Source organism: Ornithorhynchus anatinus, chromosome 12, assembly GCF_004115215.2.
Source record: "Ornithorhynchus anatinus isolate Pmale09 chromosome 12, mOrnAna1.pri.v4, whole genome shotgun sequence".
NCBI classification, from domain to species: domain Eukaryota; kingdom Metazoa; phylum Chordata; class Mammalia; order Monotremata; family Ornithorhynchidae; genus Ornithorhynchus; species Ornithorhynchus anatinus.
The window spans coordinates 58,490,348-58,509,924 of NC_041739.1; the positions used below are offsets into that span (position 1 = coordinate 58,490,348).

Below are 19,577 nucleotides of genomic sequence, written 5' to 3' on the forward strand. Positions count from 1 at the left end.
TCTGATTGATTTCTATCTACCCCAGGGCTTAGAACAGTGTGTGACACATAGTAAGCGCTTAACAAATACCATAAAAAAAGTAGACGTGCTGTGGGAGGCGGACCATCTTTCATTCGGTGGTCCCCTCCACCCTCTCCGAAAGGCTGATCAAGGCCTTGGTCATCTCTTGCCTCTAGGGAGACCCCTTGGCCGCGGGGCCTTCGGCCAAGTTATCGAAGCTGACGCCTTTGGGATCAGCAAGGCGGCAACGTGCAAAACCGTCGCGGTCAAGATGCTGAAAGGTAAAACGACGACCCGAGACGTCCCCGCTGCTTAGCGGTTTCTTATTATATCTGCTTGTGGATACTCTGGGTTATGGTGGATTGGGGTGTCACTAGAGGGTTCCCCCATAAAGGGCTGGAGAGGGTAGTCTGAGCCAGTAAAAGCAGGACACGTGGGTATGAGCCCATCTGTGGCCTTGGGAAGACCACCCCCAGTTCAGATTCTCTTGTTCATTTGCCACTTGGTCACTTTGCAGAGAATTAATCTGCCTATCACTAGTACTTATTAAGGCCCTACTGGATGTAGAACTGTGTTCTAAGGGTTTGGGAAGGCCCAGGAGTTAGAAGACGCAATCCCTACCCTTAAGGAGCTTCCAGTGTAGAGGGAGGCAAATTGGATCTGGATTTGAGCTATAAGTCCTGCCTCAGTGAGCCTCTGGTGGGAGTGTGGTAGGAGGGGGCCCGGTAGACGGGGAGGGAGGGAAGGGAGGAAGAAGGAAGGGGATTGGTGCTGGAAACTCAGGATGTGAGGATTATTGCTTTCAATCAGCATTGTGTCATGGAGGCACCCTCTGGTCCGATCTAGGCTTTTGTTAGGAAAGAGAGGGCAGGACTTTAGGTTATGTGGTAGCTGATTTCTGGGAATTTAGCAGTGAGGAGCTCAGGTATGTGTGTGTCGGGGCGGAGGGGTGTCGCAGTTTCTTAAACGTTTTTCCTGGAAAGTGGGCCCTACCAACCTGCCAAATCCCACTTCCTCCAGGAAGCTATCCGAGACTTGGAAAGAGGGAGGGAAGACATTCATCTTCATCCAGAGCCTTCTTCTTCCCCATCCTTCAGCCCAAAGACCCCAGAGTCCTTCCATACTATTTGTTGAGGCGCTCCTGTGTGCAGGACACTGTACTGGAAACCTAGGAGTGCAGGCTACATGATCCTTGCCCTCCGGGAGCTCACAGTTTCTCATGGGTCAAGCTACTTCCAAGAAAAAAGAGACCCTGGTGTAGGCACCCTGGGAGGAAACAAAAAACATCGAAATTCAGAGAGCAGGAAGAGATTTTGTCAGGTTGAAGCCACGAAGTGATTCTCTTTCTCCCTCTCTCTCTCTCTTTCTTCCTCCCTCCCTCTCTGCACCCCTTAATTTTGGACCCCAGAGGGGGCCACCCACAGTGAGCACCGGGCGCTTATGTCCGAGCTGAAGATCCTCGTCCACATCGGCCACCACCTCAATGTTGTCAATCTCCTCGGTGCCTGTACCAAGCCGGGAGGTGAGTCAGCCGGCTGGCGCTCGCTCCTGAGCTTCCCTCGCACTCTGATGGGTGAGGGGTGGAAGCGATTAGCTGAACGCCAGCTGAAGGGGGTGGCGGAGTGCTATGTTGAGCACCTCCTTGGGGGATGAAAGTAGAAAGTCTGCTTGGGGCGGGGTGGAGGGCTGTGTTGGGCGCCTCTTGGCGGATGGCGGGGGAGGGCTGTCCTGGGAGCCTGCTTGGGTTGGGAGTGATGACATTGGCTTGATAAATACTAGCTGCTTGGGAAAGTGCAATAGAAAGATGCCTCCCTGCCCTCAGAAAGCTTCCAGTCAGTGGCTGTGATGTCTAGTCCAGCTCCACCAGTGTATTGGAGCAAGTGCCCTCTGTGAAGCCTATGTCCTGGAACGTTTTCTTAATGAAGAATGACTAATTAAATCATTCCAAAGCCCCTATTTAGCCTCCAAAAGCCAGCCCAGCAGTTTATCTGGGGTTGAGAAAGAGAAGGGCCTGCTGACCCCCAGCCTCATGGTCGGGACTTGGGGGAGAGAGAGGGAGGGAGCAGAAGGAGGGTTCTCAGAGCAGGCACCTGCAGAATACCTCTCGTGAAAATGGGGTTCATCGATCAGTGGCACTTACTGAGTTCATACCCTGTGCAGAGCACTGTACTAAGCCCTTGGGAGAGTACAATCCAATGGAGTTGGTAGACATCATATTAATAATGATGGTATTTGTTTGATATGTTGATGGTATTGCTTTCTGCTCTGCTGGAGTGGATACAAAATAATCGGGTCAGACACAGGCTCCATCCCACCTTGGGTTACTACTGCTACTAATAATAATAGTCATAATTGTGATATTTGTTAAGCATTTAGAGTGTGCCAGGTACTGTATTAATTGCTGGGATGGATACAGGGAAATTGGGTTGAACACACTCCCTGTCCCATGGGGGATTCACAGTTTTAGTCCTCATTTTACAAATGAAATGCGGTGAAGAGATTTGCCCAAGCTCACACAGCAGACAAGTGGTGGAGCCGGAATTAGTACCCAGGTCCTTCGGACTCCCAGGCCCATGCTCCATCTACTAGGCCTGGATGCTTCCCTGCCCACAAGGAGGTTACTGTCTACAGACTCTAAAGCTCCCCTCAGACTATAAATTTATTCTGAGAAAGGAACAATACAACTCTGTGGTATTGTACTTTCCCAAGCTCTTAGCGCAGTGCTCTACGCGGAGTAAGCACTCAGTAAGTACCACTGATTGATTGTTCCTGAAGCGGGGTCCTCCCTGCTAAGTCAGCAAGGTGGCAGGCCTCTCTTAAAGGGGATTTTCTTTAGGCCCTTGAGGGGCTCAAGAGCACAGAGACCCTCCCTCTATTCACCTGCTGGGTCTCACTCAGGTCCACTAATGGTGATCGTGGAATACTGCAAGTTTGGCAACCTGTCGACCTATCTGAGGAGCAAGAGGAGCGAGTTTGTCATGTACAAGGTATGGAGGGAGACGGTGGGGACAGATGGTGGGTGGGGGAGGCAGAGGGATGACTTGAAACAATGGAATTCTGCTGGTTGGGGCCTGGGGGAAGAGAAGGAAATTGGAGGAAAGGTTCCCTGGAGCAAGTAATCCAGAAAGGGGGGGATACCTAGTCGGAATCGTCTCTGATGTCGGAACCACTTCTCCAAGCCTCCCTTTAGCGTCTCTATCTGCCGTTAGACTGGTAGCTTCTTGAGGGCAAGGATCCCGTCTTCTAACTCAGTCGTACTCTCGGAAGTCCTCAGTAGACTGCTCTGCACTCTGTAGGCACTTAGTAAATCTTATTAACTGATCAGTTGTGGAGGCGATAGGAGTGAACTCAATTTCCTGATCCACTGTGGGCAGCGGGTGTCGGGGGGGTGGTTGGGGCCAGTGATTCCGGGGTGCAAGAGGGTGGTGCTTTTCTGATGCTTCCTCCTGGAACTCCTCAGACTGGTGACAATAGAGTTAGTGGACATGATCCCTGCCCTCAAGGAGCTTACAGCCTACTGAGTGCAGAGCCCGGTACTAGTCACGTGGGCGAGGTCCGTAGAGTCGGTAGACACGATCCCTGCCTTCAAGGAGCTAGAAGTCAAGCGCCAGAAGCGGGCACACTGTCCTGGATGGATGGAATCAGAATCCCCTCATGAGCAATGACGGAAGAGCTTCGAGACCCTGCCCAGCGGAATTGGATTTTGTGCCGGTGGCTTGGGCAGCCCCATTTGTAATCTCCCGTCCCGGCCCGTCGGGTGCCCTGTGGGGCACAGAGTGTGATACGTGGGCAAACGGGCACAACGCACGGTGCCAAAGTCACGCAGTCTTCTCTGAGGTTAGCCAGCACAAGGCAGAACCGGGAGGACCAAAACCTAGGCCTTGTGGGCAGGGACTGTGTCTGTTTCTTGTTCTATTGCACTCTCCCAAGTGCTTAGTACAGTGGTCTGTGCACAGTAAGCACTCAATAGAAACGATTGACTGACTGACTGATTGCCACTCTCTCCATCGGACCCACAGCAGGGTTGGGCATCGAACTAAGTATCTGAGGAAGGAAAATGAAGCTAGAAGGCGCGATCCCTGACCTCAAGAGGCATACAATCTAGCAGGATCGTCTCATTTCCCAACACGCTTATCCGTCCGCCGCTCTGCCCACTCTGACCCAGGGGGTTTCTGGTCTCTGTCGCAGAACAAGAGTTCGCGCTTCCGGCAGGTGAAGGACCACTACGTGGGGGAGATCCCCGGGGACCCGAAACGCCGCCTGGATAGCATCACCAGCAGCCAGAGCTCGGCCAGCTCAGGGTTCGTGGAGGAGAGGTCGCTCAGCGACGTGGAGGAGGAGGAAGGTACGTCTAGTCCCCGGCTGCTTTGGGGCCGACATTTTGGGGCCTCGTTTTCGGGGCTCCCTCTGTGACCCTGTGTCCTGGGTTCAGCGGGCAGCAGCCTAACTCCGGGGGACGGGGCACAGGGTCTGACAGTCAGGGAGAACTAGGTTTTAGTCTAGAGAAGCAGCACGGCGTAGAGGATAGAGCACAGGCCTGAGAGTCAGAAGGTCATGGGTTCTAATCCCAGCTCCTCCACTTGCTGCTGTTGTGACCTTGGGCAAGTCACTTCACTTCTCTGGGCCTCGGTTCCCTCATCTGTAAATGGTGATTGAGACTGTGATCCCCACATGGGACAGGGACTATGTCCAACGCAATTTGCTCGTGTCCACCCCAGCGCTTAGTACAGTAGCCGGCTCACAGCAAGCACTTAACAACTACCATTATTAAATTAAATTAGTCCCAGCTTGCCGTGTGACTTTGGACAGGTCGCTTAGCCTCTCTGGGCCTTAGTTCCTTCCATCTGTAAAATGAGGGTGGGATTGCCTGACTCGCCCTGCCTCTGTGGGTGGTGTGAGAATAAAATAAGATAACTGATGGGAAAGTGCTTTGGGAAAATATAAAGAAGCCCTCAACACACTCTAAGGATTATAATGGCTAAGTCAAACCCACGGCCCCGTGGTGCTAAGGAATCCCCTAGCCGTTGGCATTCAGTGAGGGGGAAAGTCAATGCGAGGAGGGTATTTTTAGTTTCAACCTTTCGTAGAGTACGTTTTGGTGCAGTAGCCTTTGTTCCGCAGTGACCCAGAGAAACAAGAGATAAAGGGTGGGGTTCGTTGCCTTAAGTTCAGACTTGTCCGAATGAAACCACTGTTGATCTGGGGTTTCGAACAAGAGTTAAAAGAATTAAGTCCCTTAGCAGTGCCTCTGTGGGTCAGTCCCACGTTCCCCACCCGCCCTGGTCGGGGACTCTGGTTCTGACAGGGCTCCTAGGATGCTTGCAGTTACTGTGTGCTGGTGGTTCTTCTAGAAACACACGTCATGGTTAGGGACCGTCCGACACCCATGACTCTCCCCTGGGGCCCCAGCATGGACCATCCCACATCCCCAACTGTCCAGTGCTCCCCAAGGATGGACCGTCCAACACCCCTGACTCGCCCCTCTCCATTCTTGACTCTCACTCTTGGAACCCAGCATGTTTCACGTGCCTGTAGGTCTATCCAAGCCCCTGCTGAAGTTAGGAAAGAAAATCCAGACAACCTCCGACTCTCTAAGCCGGCCTCTGCATCAGGCAAGCAGTCTCTGCTCACCAGAGTCTCTCTGGGTCCAGACCACCCCAAGCATAGGTGTTCACGCTACCCCCAGGGCAAGCGGGATTAACCCAGGGGGTCCGTGAGCCTGACCAAGACTCGTCCACTTCTCCCCACAGCTCCTGAAGACCCGAGCAAGGCATCTCTGAGCTTGGAACATCTCATCTGCTACAGCTTTCAGGTGGCCAAAGGGATGGAGTTCTTGGCCTCCCGCAAGGTAACACGTCCAGGGCCAGTGCCGAGGGGGGATGTGTCCCGGACCCCGAAGGGCAAGCGAGGAGAACCAGCCAGGACCAATGTTATTGTTCTGGGGGGTTGGGGTGAGGGTCTCCTGGGTTCCAGCACCCCCAAAATCAAGACCTCTGATCATCTGGCCAGACTTACTATTTTTAATTTCATGAGAGGAACAATCGGGATGAGCGATTAGGGGGGCTAAAATTGGATATCTTGGCCAAACAAACATTAGAAGGGAGACGTGACCAGCTACAAAAATAGAAGGGTATAAGCACCCAGAGACTGGGGCGGGAGGGAGATGGGATGAGGAATTTGTTGTGTTTTCCCTCAAATGCGGGAGAGGTGGCCTGGCAGAAAAACATAAACTGATTTTCAGGAGAAATCGACACTCGGCTGCAATAGTTAAGAGGCAGAAGAGCTTAGTGGGACGAGCACGGGGCTGGAAGCACGTGGGTTCTGGTCCCCGCTCTGTAGGACAGACCTCCGTCTCCTGGCAAAAAGGAATAAGATCGTGAGTCCCGGGAAGGATGCAGACTTCCTCATCCGATGATCTTGCCTGTATCTCAGTGCTTAGCACCGTCACTGGGATGGGATGAGTGCTAAATAAATACCATCATGAGCAAGCATCCCAAGAGAAGGGAATCTGGGGACATTTCTCTCCCTTTCCCACCCTTTGGCACGAGTCTGACTTAGCCTGCCCAGTTGGCGCTGCATGTTATGATTTCCGCTCTGCTGGAGTGGATACAAGAAAATTGGGTTGGACACAGTCCCTATCCCACGTGGCGCTCAAAGTCTTAATCCCCATTTTACCGATGAGGTAACTGAGGCAGAGAAGTAAGTGACTTGCCCAAGGTCACAGAGCAGACAAGTAGCAGAATCGAGGTTAGAACATAGGTCCTTCTGATTCCCAGGCCCGCGCTCTATCCACTAGGCCACGCTGCTTCTACTAGAGGTATTTGTTAAGCACTTACTAAGTGCCAAGGACTGTACTCAGTGCTGGGGTAGATACAAGATAACCAGTCCCTGTCCCACATGGGGCTCACAGTCTCAAAGGGAGGGAGAGCAGGGATCTTCTCCCCCTTTTGTGGATGAGGAGACAGGCCCGGGGAGGTCAAATGTCTCGCCCGAGGTCAGAAGGAGCCTGCGGCTCCGGCCCGTGACTTCCTCCACGTAGACGTTTTCCCTTCCGGGTCAGCTCCGACCCCATCCGAGCTCCAGGCCGGACACCGGCCCCTGGGGCTGACCCGCATCTCCCTCCCGCAGTGCATCCACCGTGACCTGGCCGCCCGCAACATCCTCCTGTCCGAGAAGAACGTCGTCAAGATCTGTGACTTCGGTCTGGCCCGCGACATCTACAAGGACCCCGACTACGTCCGGAAGGGAGATGTGAGTTTCAATCAGTCGGCAGTTCTGGTCGAGCGCCTGTACTGGGCGCTTGGTAGAGTCCAATGACAATAGTAGACGTGATTCCTTGTCCTCTAGGAGCTTACGGTCTATTGTGTGCAGAGCACTGGACTAGGGACTTGGGAGAGTACAATAGTAATAATGGACATGATTCCCTGTCCTCCAGAAGCTTACAGTCTACTGTGTGCAGAGCAGTGTACAAGACACCTGAGAGAGTACAACAGAGACAGGAAGCACAATTCCTGCCCTCGAAGAGCTTTCAGTCTAGAGCAGGAGGGGGAGAGTTTCAGGGACCCAGATTTGCAGGAAGAAGGAGAGCGTGACCCTGTCGTCCCAGTGGACGGTCTGGATGTGGCCGGTGTCGAGCGTGCATTCCCCCTTGATTCCCCCAGGCCCGCCTGCCCCTCAAGTGGATGGCTCCCGAGACCATCTTCGATCGCGTATGCACTATCCAGAGCGACGTGTGGTCCTTCGGAGTGCTGCTCTGGGAAATCTTCTCCTTGGGTGAGATCTTTTTTTTTTTTTAAATGATATTTGTTCAGAGCTTCCTGTCTAAGTCCTGGGGTTGATCCAAGTTAATCAGGCTGGACACAGGCCTCGTCCCACATAAGGTTCACAGTCTTAATCCCCATTTTACAGATGCTTCACCACCTTGGATGGCAGAGGTGCTGGGATTGCGGGGACCTGGGTCCCAGTCCCCGCTCCACCTCTGGCCTGCTGGGCGACCTCTCTGGGGCACCTCAGTTTTCTCTACTGCACGTGAGGGATGGTTTGGCCTCCCAGGGATGTGGCGTTGAGTGCTGACCGTGAGCAGCACGCTGTACTAACCGTCTGGGAGAGTTCAGGAGAGTGAATAGAAGCCATCCCCACCCTCAAGAAACTTAAAATCTAAAGGAGATCACTGGGGCCGAACGTGGGAAAATAAAAGCACGATACCATTGTGGGGTTTTCTCACCCCCTTCAGCCCTTGTATTTGGGGAGGGCCTCGTGGATCCTAGGAAATAAACCCAGAAAAGATCACTGTGGTCATTAGCTGCCCCCCCAGGAGGTTCCAGGGTGAGGTTGTCCCCCTGCCCACCCCCAGGCCGGAATCACCACCATTCTCTAGAGTCCAAGGTTATGGCTACTCTCCAGCCCCAGGGTCAGCCCTGGAGTCCCTGACAGAAGTCAGTGACCTCCGACAATTTCTCTCCTCCTCCCTAGAGGGAGAGGGGACGAGCTGGGTGGGAATAATCGCTATAAGCACTGACTCTGTGCCAAACGCTGGGGCAGATAAGAATGCCCTCGGACAAACCCCAGCCCCGCGGTTTCCCGGCCGGAAAGGTCACCGGCCCTCTGCCGCCTCGTTTCAGGGGCCTCCCCGTACCCCGGCGTGAAGATCGACGAAGACTTTTGCCGTCGGTTGAAGGAAGGCACACGGATGCGGCCACCAGAATACGCCACTCCGGAAATGTAATGATAATAGTGATTGTGGTGTTTGTTAAGCGCTTACTGTGTGCCCGACACTGTACTGAGCGTTGGGGTGGAGACAAGCCAATCGGGTTGGACACGATCCCTGTGCCACGTGGGGCTCACTGTCTCAATCCCCATTTTACAGACGAGGGAACCGAGGCACAGAGAAGTGAATCGACTTGCCCAAGGTCATGCCGGCGGGCGGGCGGGCCCGGGGCGGGCCGTCGGGGGGCTCGGGTGGGGTCATGTGACTGCAGCTCTCCCTCCCTTCCCTCCCCTGCCCCGCAGGTACCAGACCATGCTGGACTGCTGGCACGGGGAGCCCAAGCAGAGACCCACGTTCTCAGAGCTGGTGGAGCACCTGGGAAACTTGCTGGAAGCCAACGTGCGCCAGGTGGGGAGACTCGCACCGCCCACAGCCGGGGGCTCGGACTAGGAGTTCGGGCCAGGGGCTTGGGCCAGGGCCGGCGGACTAGAATCCGCCCGCTCCGTCCCTCGCCGGGGTCTCCTCAGCCCGACCCTGTCCCGGCCACCCGGGACCCTTGGGAGGAGAGAGGGCGGGGGCGGGAGACCCGGGTTCTAGTCCCTGCCATCTCTCCAGCCTGCTGGGTGACCATGGGCAAGTTTCTTGAGCTCTCTGTCCGAATGTCCCGTCTTTTCCTCGTGCCACTGTGTGAATATCTGTAATTTATTTATTCATATTAATGTCTATCTCCCCCTCTAGACTGTAAGCTCGTGGTGGGCAGGGAATGTGTCTGTTTATTGTTATATTGTACCCTCCCAAGCGCTTAGTACAGTGCTCTGCACACATTAAACACTCAATAAATTTGATTGAATGAATGAACAAAATAGAATTGTCTGACAGATCCCCAGAGGGGCCAGCAAAACACATAGAAAGTGTCTTATCTTTTCTGGTCACCGGAGGGGCCAGTGGCCACCTTGCTGTTTCCTGACCTAAGACCCCTCCCTTTTTTTTAAAAAAAACAAATGGTGTTTGTTAAGGACTTACTATATACCAGATACTGTGCTTAGCACTGGGATACATACGAGATAATCAGGTTGAAAACACTGCCTATCCCACATGGGATCACAGTCTTCATCCCCATTTTACAGATGAGGTAACTGAGGCCCAGAGAAGTTAAGTGACTTGCCTAAGCTCACACAGCAGACAGGTGGCAGAGCTGGAAATTAGAACCCATGTCTTTCTGACTCCCCGGTCCGGGCTCTTTCCACTAGGGCACATTGCTTCTTTGAAGTCTTGAAGTCAAAGGAGGAGCCTTTTACACTGATTTTGGTTTTTCAAAACAGCAACCTTAAGAAAAACCTTTTTAAACTAAGTCTCGATGCGAGACGTGTAACTAACAAAAGGCTGCCTTCCCCCTGGCACGTGGGAGAGGGTCTCACCGGGGTCCACCCTCTCCTCACCGTCTCCGTGGACGACACAGTAGTCTGCTCCATTCTCCCCACCCGTGGAAAGAGCACGGGGCTGCGAGTCACGAGAACTGGGTTCTAGTCTGTGCTGTGTAATCTCGGGCAAATCACTTAGCCTCTCTGGCCACCGTTTCCTCATCCGTAAAACAGGGATTAAACCCTGCCCCCTCCTACTTAGACAGTGAGCCCCAAGTGAGACAGGGACAGTGTCCGATCTAATTATCTTTAATCTTCCCCCAGTGTTTAGTACATAGTAAACCCTTAAATACCATAATTCTTATCATCCCCGGTCCCCCTGGATTACTATGCCGATATGGATGGACCCGTTGATAGTACCTCTAACACCCACGTTATACCGGCAAAAGGAAGAGCCTAAAGACCCTCGACCCTTGGTAGCTCCGGGGCCCGAAATATGCGTCCCGGCTGCACGGGGATTGTAGCCACGGCACCTCTCTCCGTCTGCCCCGTGACAGGATGGCAAAGACTACATCGTCCTCCCTATATCCGAGGCGCTGAGCATGGAAGAGGATTCTGGGCTGTCCTTGCCCACCTCACCTGTTTCCTGTACGGAGGAAGAGGAAGCGGGCGACCCCAAGTTCCATTATGACAACGCGGCCGGAATGAGGTACCGTGGGAGTCCCCCGGGGCCGAGGGAAAAATGAGAGGAAGGCGCTTCAGCCGCTCAGTTACTCTCCCACGCTTGACCTCGTCCGCCGGGGCTAAGAATAAACCCGGCTCCTCCTTGGCCGGGGCTCCTGGGGCTCTGCTTCACGTCCCCTTTGGGGGTCCCCCCAACACCACCAGCAGACAACGACAGCTTGATTTTTCTAGAGAGGAAGCCTGGGGCAGAGCATGGAGAGGAGGGTTTTTCTAGAGTGGGAGTATGGGGCAGTGCCTGGACAGGAAGGTTTTTGAGAGCAAGGGGTCTGGGGCAGAGCAAGATGGAAGGGGTTTCCAATAATAATAATAATTATGGGATTTGTAAAGTGCTTATATGTGCCAAGCTCTGCATTAAGCACCGGGGTAGATACAGGATAATCAGGTCACACATGGGGCTCACAGAGTAAGCAGGAGGGAGGACAGGTATTGAATACCCATTTTGCAGAGGAGTGAACTGAGGCACAGAGAAATGAAGATCACACAGCGGGAAAGTGACGAATCCAGGATTAGAACCCAGAGCCTCTGACTCCCAGGTCCGTGCTGTTTCCACTAGGCCACACTGGGAACCTGGGGCAGGGCTTTGAGAGGAGGATTCTTCTAGTGTAGGGGAGGGGTAGAGTGTAGGGGAGGGGTAGAGTGCAGGGAGAAATTTCTGTCAGTCTTTCAGATCCCTTTATTAAGTGCTTGGGAGAGTACAGTATAACAATATAACAGACTCACAGACTCGTTTAGACTGTGAGTCCGTCACTGGGCAGGGATTGTCTCTATCTGTTGCCGAATTGTACATTCCAAGCGCTTAGTACAGTGCTCTGCACATAGTAAGCGCTCAAAAAATACGATTGATTGAATGAATGAACAGACATATTCCCCGCCCACGACGAGCTTACGGTCTAGAGGAGGAGACAGACATTAATAGATATAAATAAAATGATAGCTATGTACATAAGTGCCATGGGGCTCGGACAGGGAATGAATAAAGGGATTAAGTCAAGGCGACGCGGATGGGAGTGGGAGAAGAAGAAATGAGGACTTAGAGAAGGCCTCATGGAGGAGAGGTCAATAAGGCTTTGAAGATGGGGAGAGTCATTGTCAGATTTGAGGAGGGAGGGCGTTCCAGTCCCGAGGTTGGATGTGGGCAGGAGGTAGGTGGCGAGATAGACGAGATCGAGGTACAGTGAGAAGGTTGGCATTAGAGGAGCGAAGCGTGTGGGCTGGGTTGGAGTAAGAGAGGAGCGAGGTGAGGTAGGAAGGGGCAAATTGAAGGAGGGCTTTAAAGCAGATGGTGAGGACTTTCTGTCTCATGTGGAGATGAGTGGGAGCCTGAGGCAGAGCTTGGAAATAAGGGCTTTCTGGTGTAGGAGCCTGGGACAGGACTCAAAGAAGGTGGTTTCTAGAGCAGGAGCCTAAAGCAGACCTCAGAGAGTTTTCTAGAGCAGGAGCCTAAGGTAGACCTCGGAAAAGAGGGCTTTCTAGCGCGGGAGCCTGAAGCAGAACTCGGTGAGGTCTTCCCGAGTAAACAGCCAGCCCATGCCTCCCCTTCACCCCCAGAAGCTGGGCGGTGTATGGATTTTGAACAGAATTCTGTCGAACGTGAGTTTGCCCATGTTTACGGACATCTGGACGGAACTGAAGGCCGCCGGGTGGGGCTCAGTCTGACCCTGAGCATGATAATAATAACTGTGGTGTTTGTTAAGTGCTTACTGTGTTTGTGCCAGTCACATAGCCTAAGCACTAGGGTAGATACAAAATAATCGGATAGAACACAATCCCCGTCCCATCTAGGGCTCCCTGTCTCAATCCTCATTTTACAGCTAAGGTAGCGGAGGCACAGAGAAGAGAAGTGACTCGCTCGGGGTCACGCAGCAGACAGGTGGCAGAGCCGGGATTAGAATCCAGGTCCTTCTGAATCCAGCCCATGCTCTATCCACTAGGCAACACTGCTTCTCTATACAAGCGTAGGTCTACAGGAGCAGCAGATGCAGAGACCGTGAGCCCACATGGGGCAGGGACTGTATCCAGCCTGATTATTTCGTTTCCACCCCAGCGCTTAGTACAGGGTCTGTCACATAGTAAGCGCTTAACAAATACCACAGTTATTAGATCATTCAAACCTCTCCCCACCATACCCAAACAGCTCGATCCAGCTCTCGCAGACCCCAAGGTGTTCCGTGCAGATAATCGAGGCGAAATCAATCAGTCTGTCGTATTTATTGAGTGCTTACTGGGTGCAGAGCACTGTACTAAGCTCTTGAGTACAGTGCGACACAATTAGCAGAAACGATCCCCGCCCACAATGGAAAGTGTGCTGGAGGAGCAAAGTGAGCTGACTACGTCGCCGGCAGAGGTAGACACGGCTTCTTCGAAGCTACGCCGTGGCTAGGCACTTTCCCGGATTTGTCGTGAGCCTTACGTTCCCCTGCCTGCCAGTAGGTATCAAAATGGGGGTGGTCTTTTCCTGAAGTATTCCCCTGAAGGTCCTTGTATAGTCTTACTACAGTGTTTAGCACATAGTGTGTGCTTTAGCAACACAACGGTGATTATGATTATTATCATCGTGCTAGGTACTCTGTTTTGCATTGGGTGAGTGGATAGTAAGCTCCTTAAAGGCAGGGGAACAGCATAAATAGTGAGGTCATATGGCTCTCAGCCCAAACCCTCAATCAGTGTGTTTATTCCTTCAATCGTATTTATTGAGCGCTTACCGGGTGCAGGGCACTGTACTAAGTGCTTGGAACGTACAGTTCGGCAACAGATAGAGAAAATCCCTGCCCAGTAATGGGCGAGACCTAGTATTTGCAGAACTTTTGCAGCACTTGGGGGAGAGCAATGGAATTGGAAGACACAATCTCTGCCTCTGAGTTCAAAGAAACTGGACTAATTTAAAGGCAGGAGGAAGAAGGACACATATGTGGATGAGTAAGTGCTTAAGTATCATATTTATTGAGCGTTGCCTGTGTGGAGAGCACTGTACTAAACGCTTGGGAGAGTACAGTACCATAGCGTTGGTAGACATGTTCCTTGCCCACAGGGAGTGTACAGTCTAGAGGAGAAGGCAGACATCAAAATTAATTATAGATAGGAGAAATGGCGGAGTGTAAGCCGACAGCAACAGCTGTGTTATGGGTGGTATACAAAGGCTGAGGCAGTGATCGGATAAGAGAAGAGACATAAATCAGGGAAGGCCTCCTGGAGGAGGTGAGATTTCAGAAGATGGGGAGAGGCTGTGGTCTGAAGGATACAAGGGAGAGGGGATTCTGGGTCGTGTGGTCTCCCCTGCGCCCTTCCCACATAGTTCACCGCGGTGATGGGGGAGGGAGGGATGCCAGTGAAAGCAGGAAGCCAGCCTGGAAGAAGTGACTCCCTCACTTTGCTGCTGTCGGATTGGGGCCAGGTCTGGGCCTCCAGATGCTCAATCCAAAGACAACAGGGTCCATCCAGGCTGCTGGGCCGGTGGCCCCGGTCCAGAGGGCAAGGAAGGGGGCCCACGGTCCTGACAGGTCGAGCGAAGACCTGGCTTTCGTTCCCTCTTCCACAAGGGCACTGGGAGATTGCTGAGAAGCAGCGCGGCGTAGTGGCTAGAGCATGGGCCCGGGAGTCAGAAGGTCGTGGCTTCTAATTCCGGCCCCCCACTTGTCTGCTGTGTGACCTTGGACAAATCACTTCCCTTCTCTGGGGCTCAGTTCCCTCATCTGGAAAAAAGGAGTGAGACTGTAAACCCCACGTGGGGCAGGGACTGTGTCCAACCAGATTTACTTGTATCCACCCCAGCGCTTAGTATAGTACCTGGCACATAGTAAGCACTTAACAAATACCATAAGTATTATTATAATTATTATAACAATATAATAATATTTAATAGAGAAGCAGCGTAGCTCAGTGGAAAGAGCCCAGCTTGGGAGTCAGAGGTCATGGGTTTGAATCCTGGCTCTGCCACTTGTCAGCTGTGTGACTGTGGGCAAGTCACTTAACTTCTCGGTGCCTCAGGTACCTCATCTGTAAAATGGGGATTAAGACCGTGAGCCTCACGTGGGACAACCTAAATACCCTTTATCTACCCCAGCGCTTAGAACAGTGCCCAGCACATTGCACTTAACCAACATTATTATTATAATTGATGACTCTGAGAGTTTTGGTTTCCCCCCAAAGAGTTTCTCCCTCCCGGAGCCCCTGCCTTAGCATAGAAATCTTGTTTCTTTTCACAGTCAATATCTGCAAGGGAGCAAAAGGAAGAGCCGACCAGCAAGTGTCAAAACATTTGAGGACATTCCCTTGGAGCCAGAGATAAAAGTCATTCCAGACGTGAGTCCGCTGAAATGAAGTGCTAGGAAGGGGGGAAGCGGGAGGTCACCCCATTCCCCTATAACACAGAAGTCGCACTCTCACAAAATTCCATTTTACAGAAAACTTGGTTTATACTCACCCAGGGTCACGTGCATGCTCACAAAGGATTCCTATCAGCACCGTGGGGCTCTGTGTCCTAACAGGTTCTCTCCATTGGACTGAACATTTCCTATTTCCCTGGCAACAACGTAGCTGAAATACCAAGCGAGAACTCAAGTTCAGGCAGAACCGAGCGTACTCGCCACTGTAGTCCTGATAACTTGTTTTCAAAACAGAGCGTAGACGGTACTGGAGTCGCGCAAGGCTATTCTCCACTCAGGGCACTTTCACACGAGCTGGTCACCCTGGTTGTTGGTTGTTTCCTGGGCTCACTCCGGACGTTTCTCTGTCTCATGAAGGACAATCAGACGGACAGTGGGATGGTCCTGGCCTCGGAGGAGCTGACGACTTTGGAAGACAGGAACAAGCTCACAGCCTCCTATGGGTAAGGCTTTCTCCCTGAGAGATTTCTACAACCTGGGCTCCTCTAAAAAAAAAAAAAATGTTGGTGTTTGTTAAGCCCTTACTATGTGCAGAGCACTGTACTAAGCGCTGGGGTAGATACAAGGTAATCAGGTTGTCCCATGTAAGGCTCACAGTTAATCCCCATTTTACAGAGGAGGTAACTGAGGCACAGAGAAGTGAAGTGACTTGCCCACAGCCACACAGCTGACAAGTGGCAGAGCCGGGTTTCGAACCCATGACCTCTGACTCCCAGGCCCGGGCTCTTTCCACTGAGCCATGCTGCTTCTCTATCTTCTCTAGACTGGGAGCTCCATGAAGTCAGGGATCATGTCTTATTATTATTACTATTATGGTACTTGTTGAGCACTTACTCTGTGCCAAACACTGTTCTAAGTGCTGGGGGAGATGCACGTTAATTAGGTTGGACACAGTCCCTGTCTCACATGGGGCTCACACTCTTAATCCCCATTTTACAGAGGAAGTAACTGAGGCCCAGGGAAGTGAAACTACTTGCCCAAGGTCAGACAGCAGATGTGTGGCAGAGCCGGGATTAGAATCCAGGTCATTCTGACTGCCAAGCCCGTGCTCTATCCACTGAGCCATGCTCCTGTACTCTCCCATTTGCTTAATCGATCAGTCAGATTTATCGAGCGCTTACTGTGTGTAGAGCATTCATTCATTCAGTCGTATTTATTGAGCACTTTCTGTGTGCAGAGCACTGTACTGAGCACCTGGGAGAGTTGGTAGAAACGTTTCCAATCCACAGGGAGCTTAGTTTAGTGCTTCGCACACAGTAGGCATCCAGTCAGTACTAGTGATTGATTGATTTTGGCGGGGATCTTGGAGCCAAATGACGGCTTCGTGAACAGCAAAAAAACCCCGAAAATTAAATCACACATTTGATAACCCTGGGTACGTAGTGGGTGGCGGGGAGGGAAGCCTCGACTGTTAGCTGGCACTGTGCCCCCGCCCCCGCAGGGAGGGAGATAATCAGGGTGGGAATCTAGACTGTAAATTTGTTGTGGGCAGGGAAGGTGCCTGTTTATTGTTATATTGCACTCTCCTAAGCACTTAACACAGTGCTCTGCCCACAGTGTAAGCAATCAATAAATACAATCAACTGGCTGATTAAAGCAGATCCAGGAGAAAATGAACCCCTCTCCCTCCTGTTCCCTTTCCATGAGAATCCGGGTGTGGGGAGAAGCCAGGTGCCAACTGCCTTTACTGCAAGCAGAGAGCGGGTGGGAACCGAATTTGGAAACTTGCCCAATCCTGGTGCACAGGACCAGGGCCCGGGACTCTGGAGAAAAGGGCGGCTTGTAATTTGCACCCTGAAAGTGAGAAACAGCATGGCCTGGTGGAAAGAGCACAGGTCTGGAAGTTAGAGGACCTGGGTTCCAATTCCGATTCTGCCACATTCATTCATTCTTTCATTTAGTCCTATTTATTGAGTGCTTACAGAGTGCAGTGCACTGTGCTAAGTGCTTGGGAGAGTACAATACACCGATAAACAGACACATTCCCTGCCCACATCGAGCTTAACAGTCTAGGGGGGTACATTCATTCATTCGATCGTATTTATTGAGCACTTACTGTGTGCAGAGCACTATACTAAATGCTTAGAATGTACAGTTCATGTCTGCTGTGTGACCTGGGGCGGGTCACTTAACTTCTCTGGGCTTCTATGACCTCATCTGTAAAAGGGGGATGAAGACTATGATCCTCATGTGGGACATGGACTGTTTCCAACCTGATGATCTTGTATCTACCCCTAGCGCTTAGTACACTGCCTGGCACATAATATGTGCTTAAAAAAACCCCATCTCTGCGAGACTGCTGGTTTCTACACAGCTTTATCTGCCGGTGCTTACTTAAAGCAAGAATTAGAATGTGTTTATTACCTGTCTTTCCTCATTTACTGTTAATCCCAGCTCTGACACTTGTCAGCTGTGTGACCTCGGGCAAATCACTTCACTTCTCTGGGCCTCAGTGACGTCATCTTTAAAATGGGGATTGAGTCCGTGAGCCCCACATGGGACAGAGACTGCCTCCAACTCGATTTGCTCGTATCCACCCCAGGGTTTAGTACGGTGCCTGGCACATAGCATTTAACGAATACCAGAATTATTATTATTTTTCCACAGTGGGGAGGTTGAAGGGAGGTGTCCGGGACACACAGCTGTCCGGGGAGGTGGGGTCGGAAGCATCGGCCTGGTAGGTTTTCTGAAAATGGTTGTCAAGGCCTGGATCTCGGGCTACGAGAGGAGCGGTGGCTTGCCACACGCTGCGGACCCTCCCTTTAGGGGCCCTAGCGGGTCCACTGTAAGACCATAAACAGTCTTTCATCTAATCTGAGGCTCCAGAGCTTTGAGGCTCACTGGGAGCCCTTATCGTGATGGGCTAATTCCTGCTGGTACCTGAGAGGAGCCGGCATCCCGGCAACCTGATATGCCGATTAGAGATAGAAGAGGACCCCCAGCGGGGTCCCTCCAGACCCCCGTGCTCATGGAAGAGGGGGTGGGGAGCCGGAGACGTGATTCTGCTTTGGTTTCGCCCCCTCGGAGCAGCGGGCTGGTGCCCAGCAAAAGCAAGGAGTCGGTGATGTCCGAAGCGTCCAACCAGACCAGCGGCTACCAGTCCGGCTATCACTCGGACGACGCGGAAGCCACGGTGTACTCCGGAGAGGAGACGGAACTCTCACATCCCGGGGCAGCGGCCGCTCGGGCCGGCCGGGCTCCTCCGCTCCCGCCGGCCTCCTGTTGAGCTCGCCCCTTCCCTTCCCCGCGTAAGATGTGGAAGAGGAGCCACGTGCTCTCCCCCCTCCCCGCCGGCCATCTTAGCGACTGACCCCCACGACCCCTGCGGGCCCGGGCTCGACGACCGCCATTTCCACGGCGAAGGGAACTTCCGCGTTGGCGTCTCTCTCGCGGGCCGGAGCCGAAGGGCCGGGCGAGGGCCTGGAAGACCCAGAAGCTCACAGATGGGACCCTGAGGGTCCGCCACCCTCTGCTGCCCCTCACCACCTCTGTCCAGTGGAGTTCTTGGCAGCTATAGCCAAACGGGAGGCCGGAGGCTACCGGGGACATCCTGCCGAGGGATCTGCCCTGAACTAGGGGTCCGGCTCCGGGAAGGAAGCCCCCAGCCCCTGATTCCTTGATTCAGAGGGACCGCAGGCCGAAACCATGGCGCTTCCAGAGGCTTCCCCGGCTGGAGGGACAGATGGGCCGTGTCTGGGCGGAGGCATGGGGCGGGGGTGGCACTTCTGGTGGGCACGAGTCCAGTGCCAGGTGGCCGCCTTCCCGGGCTCTTCAGCCAGCAGGTCTCACTGTGGTCGAACAAGCCAACGTGCCCTTAGCCACGTCTCCGCTCTGTGGCTCCCTACGAACCGTCGTTGTGCCCCCTCTCTCCGGGAGGGGTTAGCCAAGCTGTAAACCAGACCCGGCAGCCCGGCCCCCGCCCATCGTCAAATCTGTAACCTGCAAAGCCGTTTCTACTGGGTGGGGACTGCCCTTCTCCTCGATCAGTTCTTAGTCTTCTTAAATTGAAAAAAAAAAAAAAAGTATTTTTTGGTAACATAGCGTTAAATGCCAGAATTCAGAACAACAAGACGTAATATGGCACATACTGTATTTATAGCCTGTTAATGTAGAAAGAAATGTAATATATTAAAAATATATATATTGTATACGTTATATCAGTCGTGTTTCTGTACCAATGCTATCAGCAAGACAGGGGTTGCTGTTTCATAAATAGAAGGACTTCATTTTTCTTAAGAGTGGAAAATAGCATCCAATCTCTTTAGGGAGGGAACAGATTTCTTTTTATTTGTTAAACCCACATAACGGGCAGATGAAAAATCACCTAAAATCCCCATTAGGATTTCCAACTTAGTGGAAGCCCCTTCTCTATTTGTGTAGGAA

General features: G+C 52.5%; 1 protein-coding gene across 5 annotated transcripts in view; it reads left to right on the top strand.

The window, feature by feature from the left end:
• The window catches only part of KDR (kinase insert domain receptor), a 55,668-nt gene extending 36,319 nt beyond the window's left edge, over window positions 1–19,349 (top strand). For 3 of the 5 annotated variants that reach the window (XM_029076853.2, XM_029076850.1, XM_029076852.1), the window contains exons 18-30: window positions 177–281; window positions 1,409–1,522; window positions 2,899–2,987; window positions 4,189–4,345; window positions 5,751–5,848; window positions 7,129–7,251; window positions 7,662–7,773; window positions 8,622–8,721; window positions 9,010–9,115; window positions 10,626–10,777; window positions 15,015–15,111; window positions 15,552–15,637; window positions 18,222–19,349. In XM_029076853.2, coding sequence (XP_028932686.1) covers window positions 177–281; window positions 1,409–1,522; window positions 2,899–2,987; window positions 4,189–4,345; window positions 5,751–5,848; window positions 7,129–7,251; window positions 7,662–7,773; window positions 8,622–8,721; window positions 9,010–9,115; window positions 10,626–10,777; window positions 15,015–15,111; window positions 15,552–15,637; window positions 18,222–18,420 — 1,538 coding nt within the window. In that variant the 3' untranslated portion in view covers window positions 18,421–19,349. Of the gene's footprint in view, window positions 1–176; window positions 282–1,408; window positions 1,523–2,898; window positions 2,988–4,188; window positions 4,346–5,750; window positions 5,849–7,128; window positions 7,252–7,661; window positions 7,774–8,621; window positions 8,722–8,866; window positions 8,906–9,009; window positions 9,116–10,625; window positions 10,778–15,014; window positions 15,112–15,551; window positions 15,638–18,221 lie in introns of those variants that run through there. The other 2 variants (XM_029076851.1, XM_029076854.1) reach the window with 2 other exon arrangements.
• Window positions 19,350–19,577: the final 228 nt, after the last annotated feature.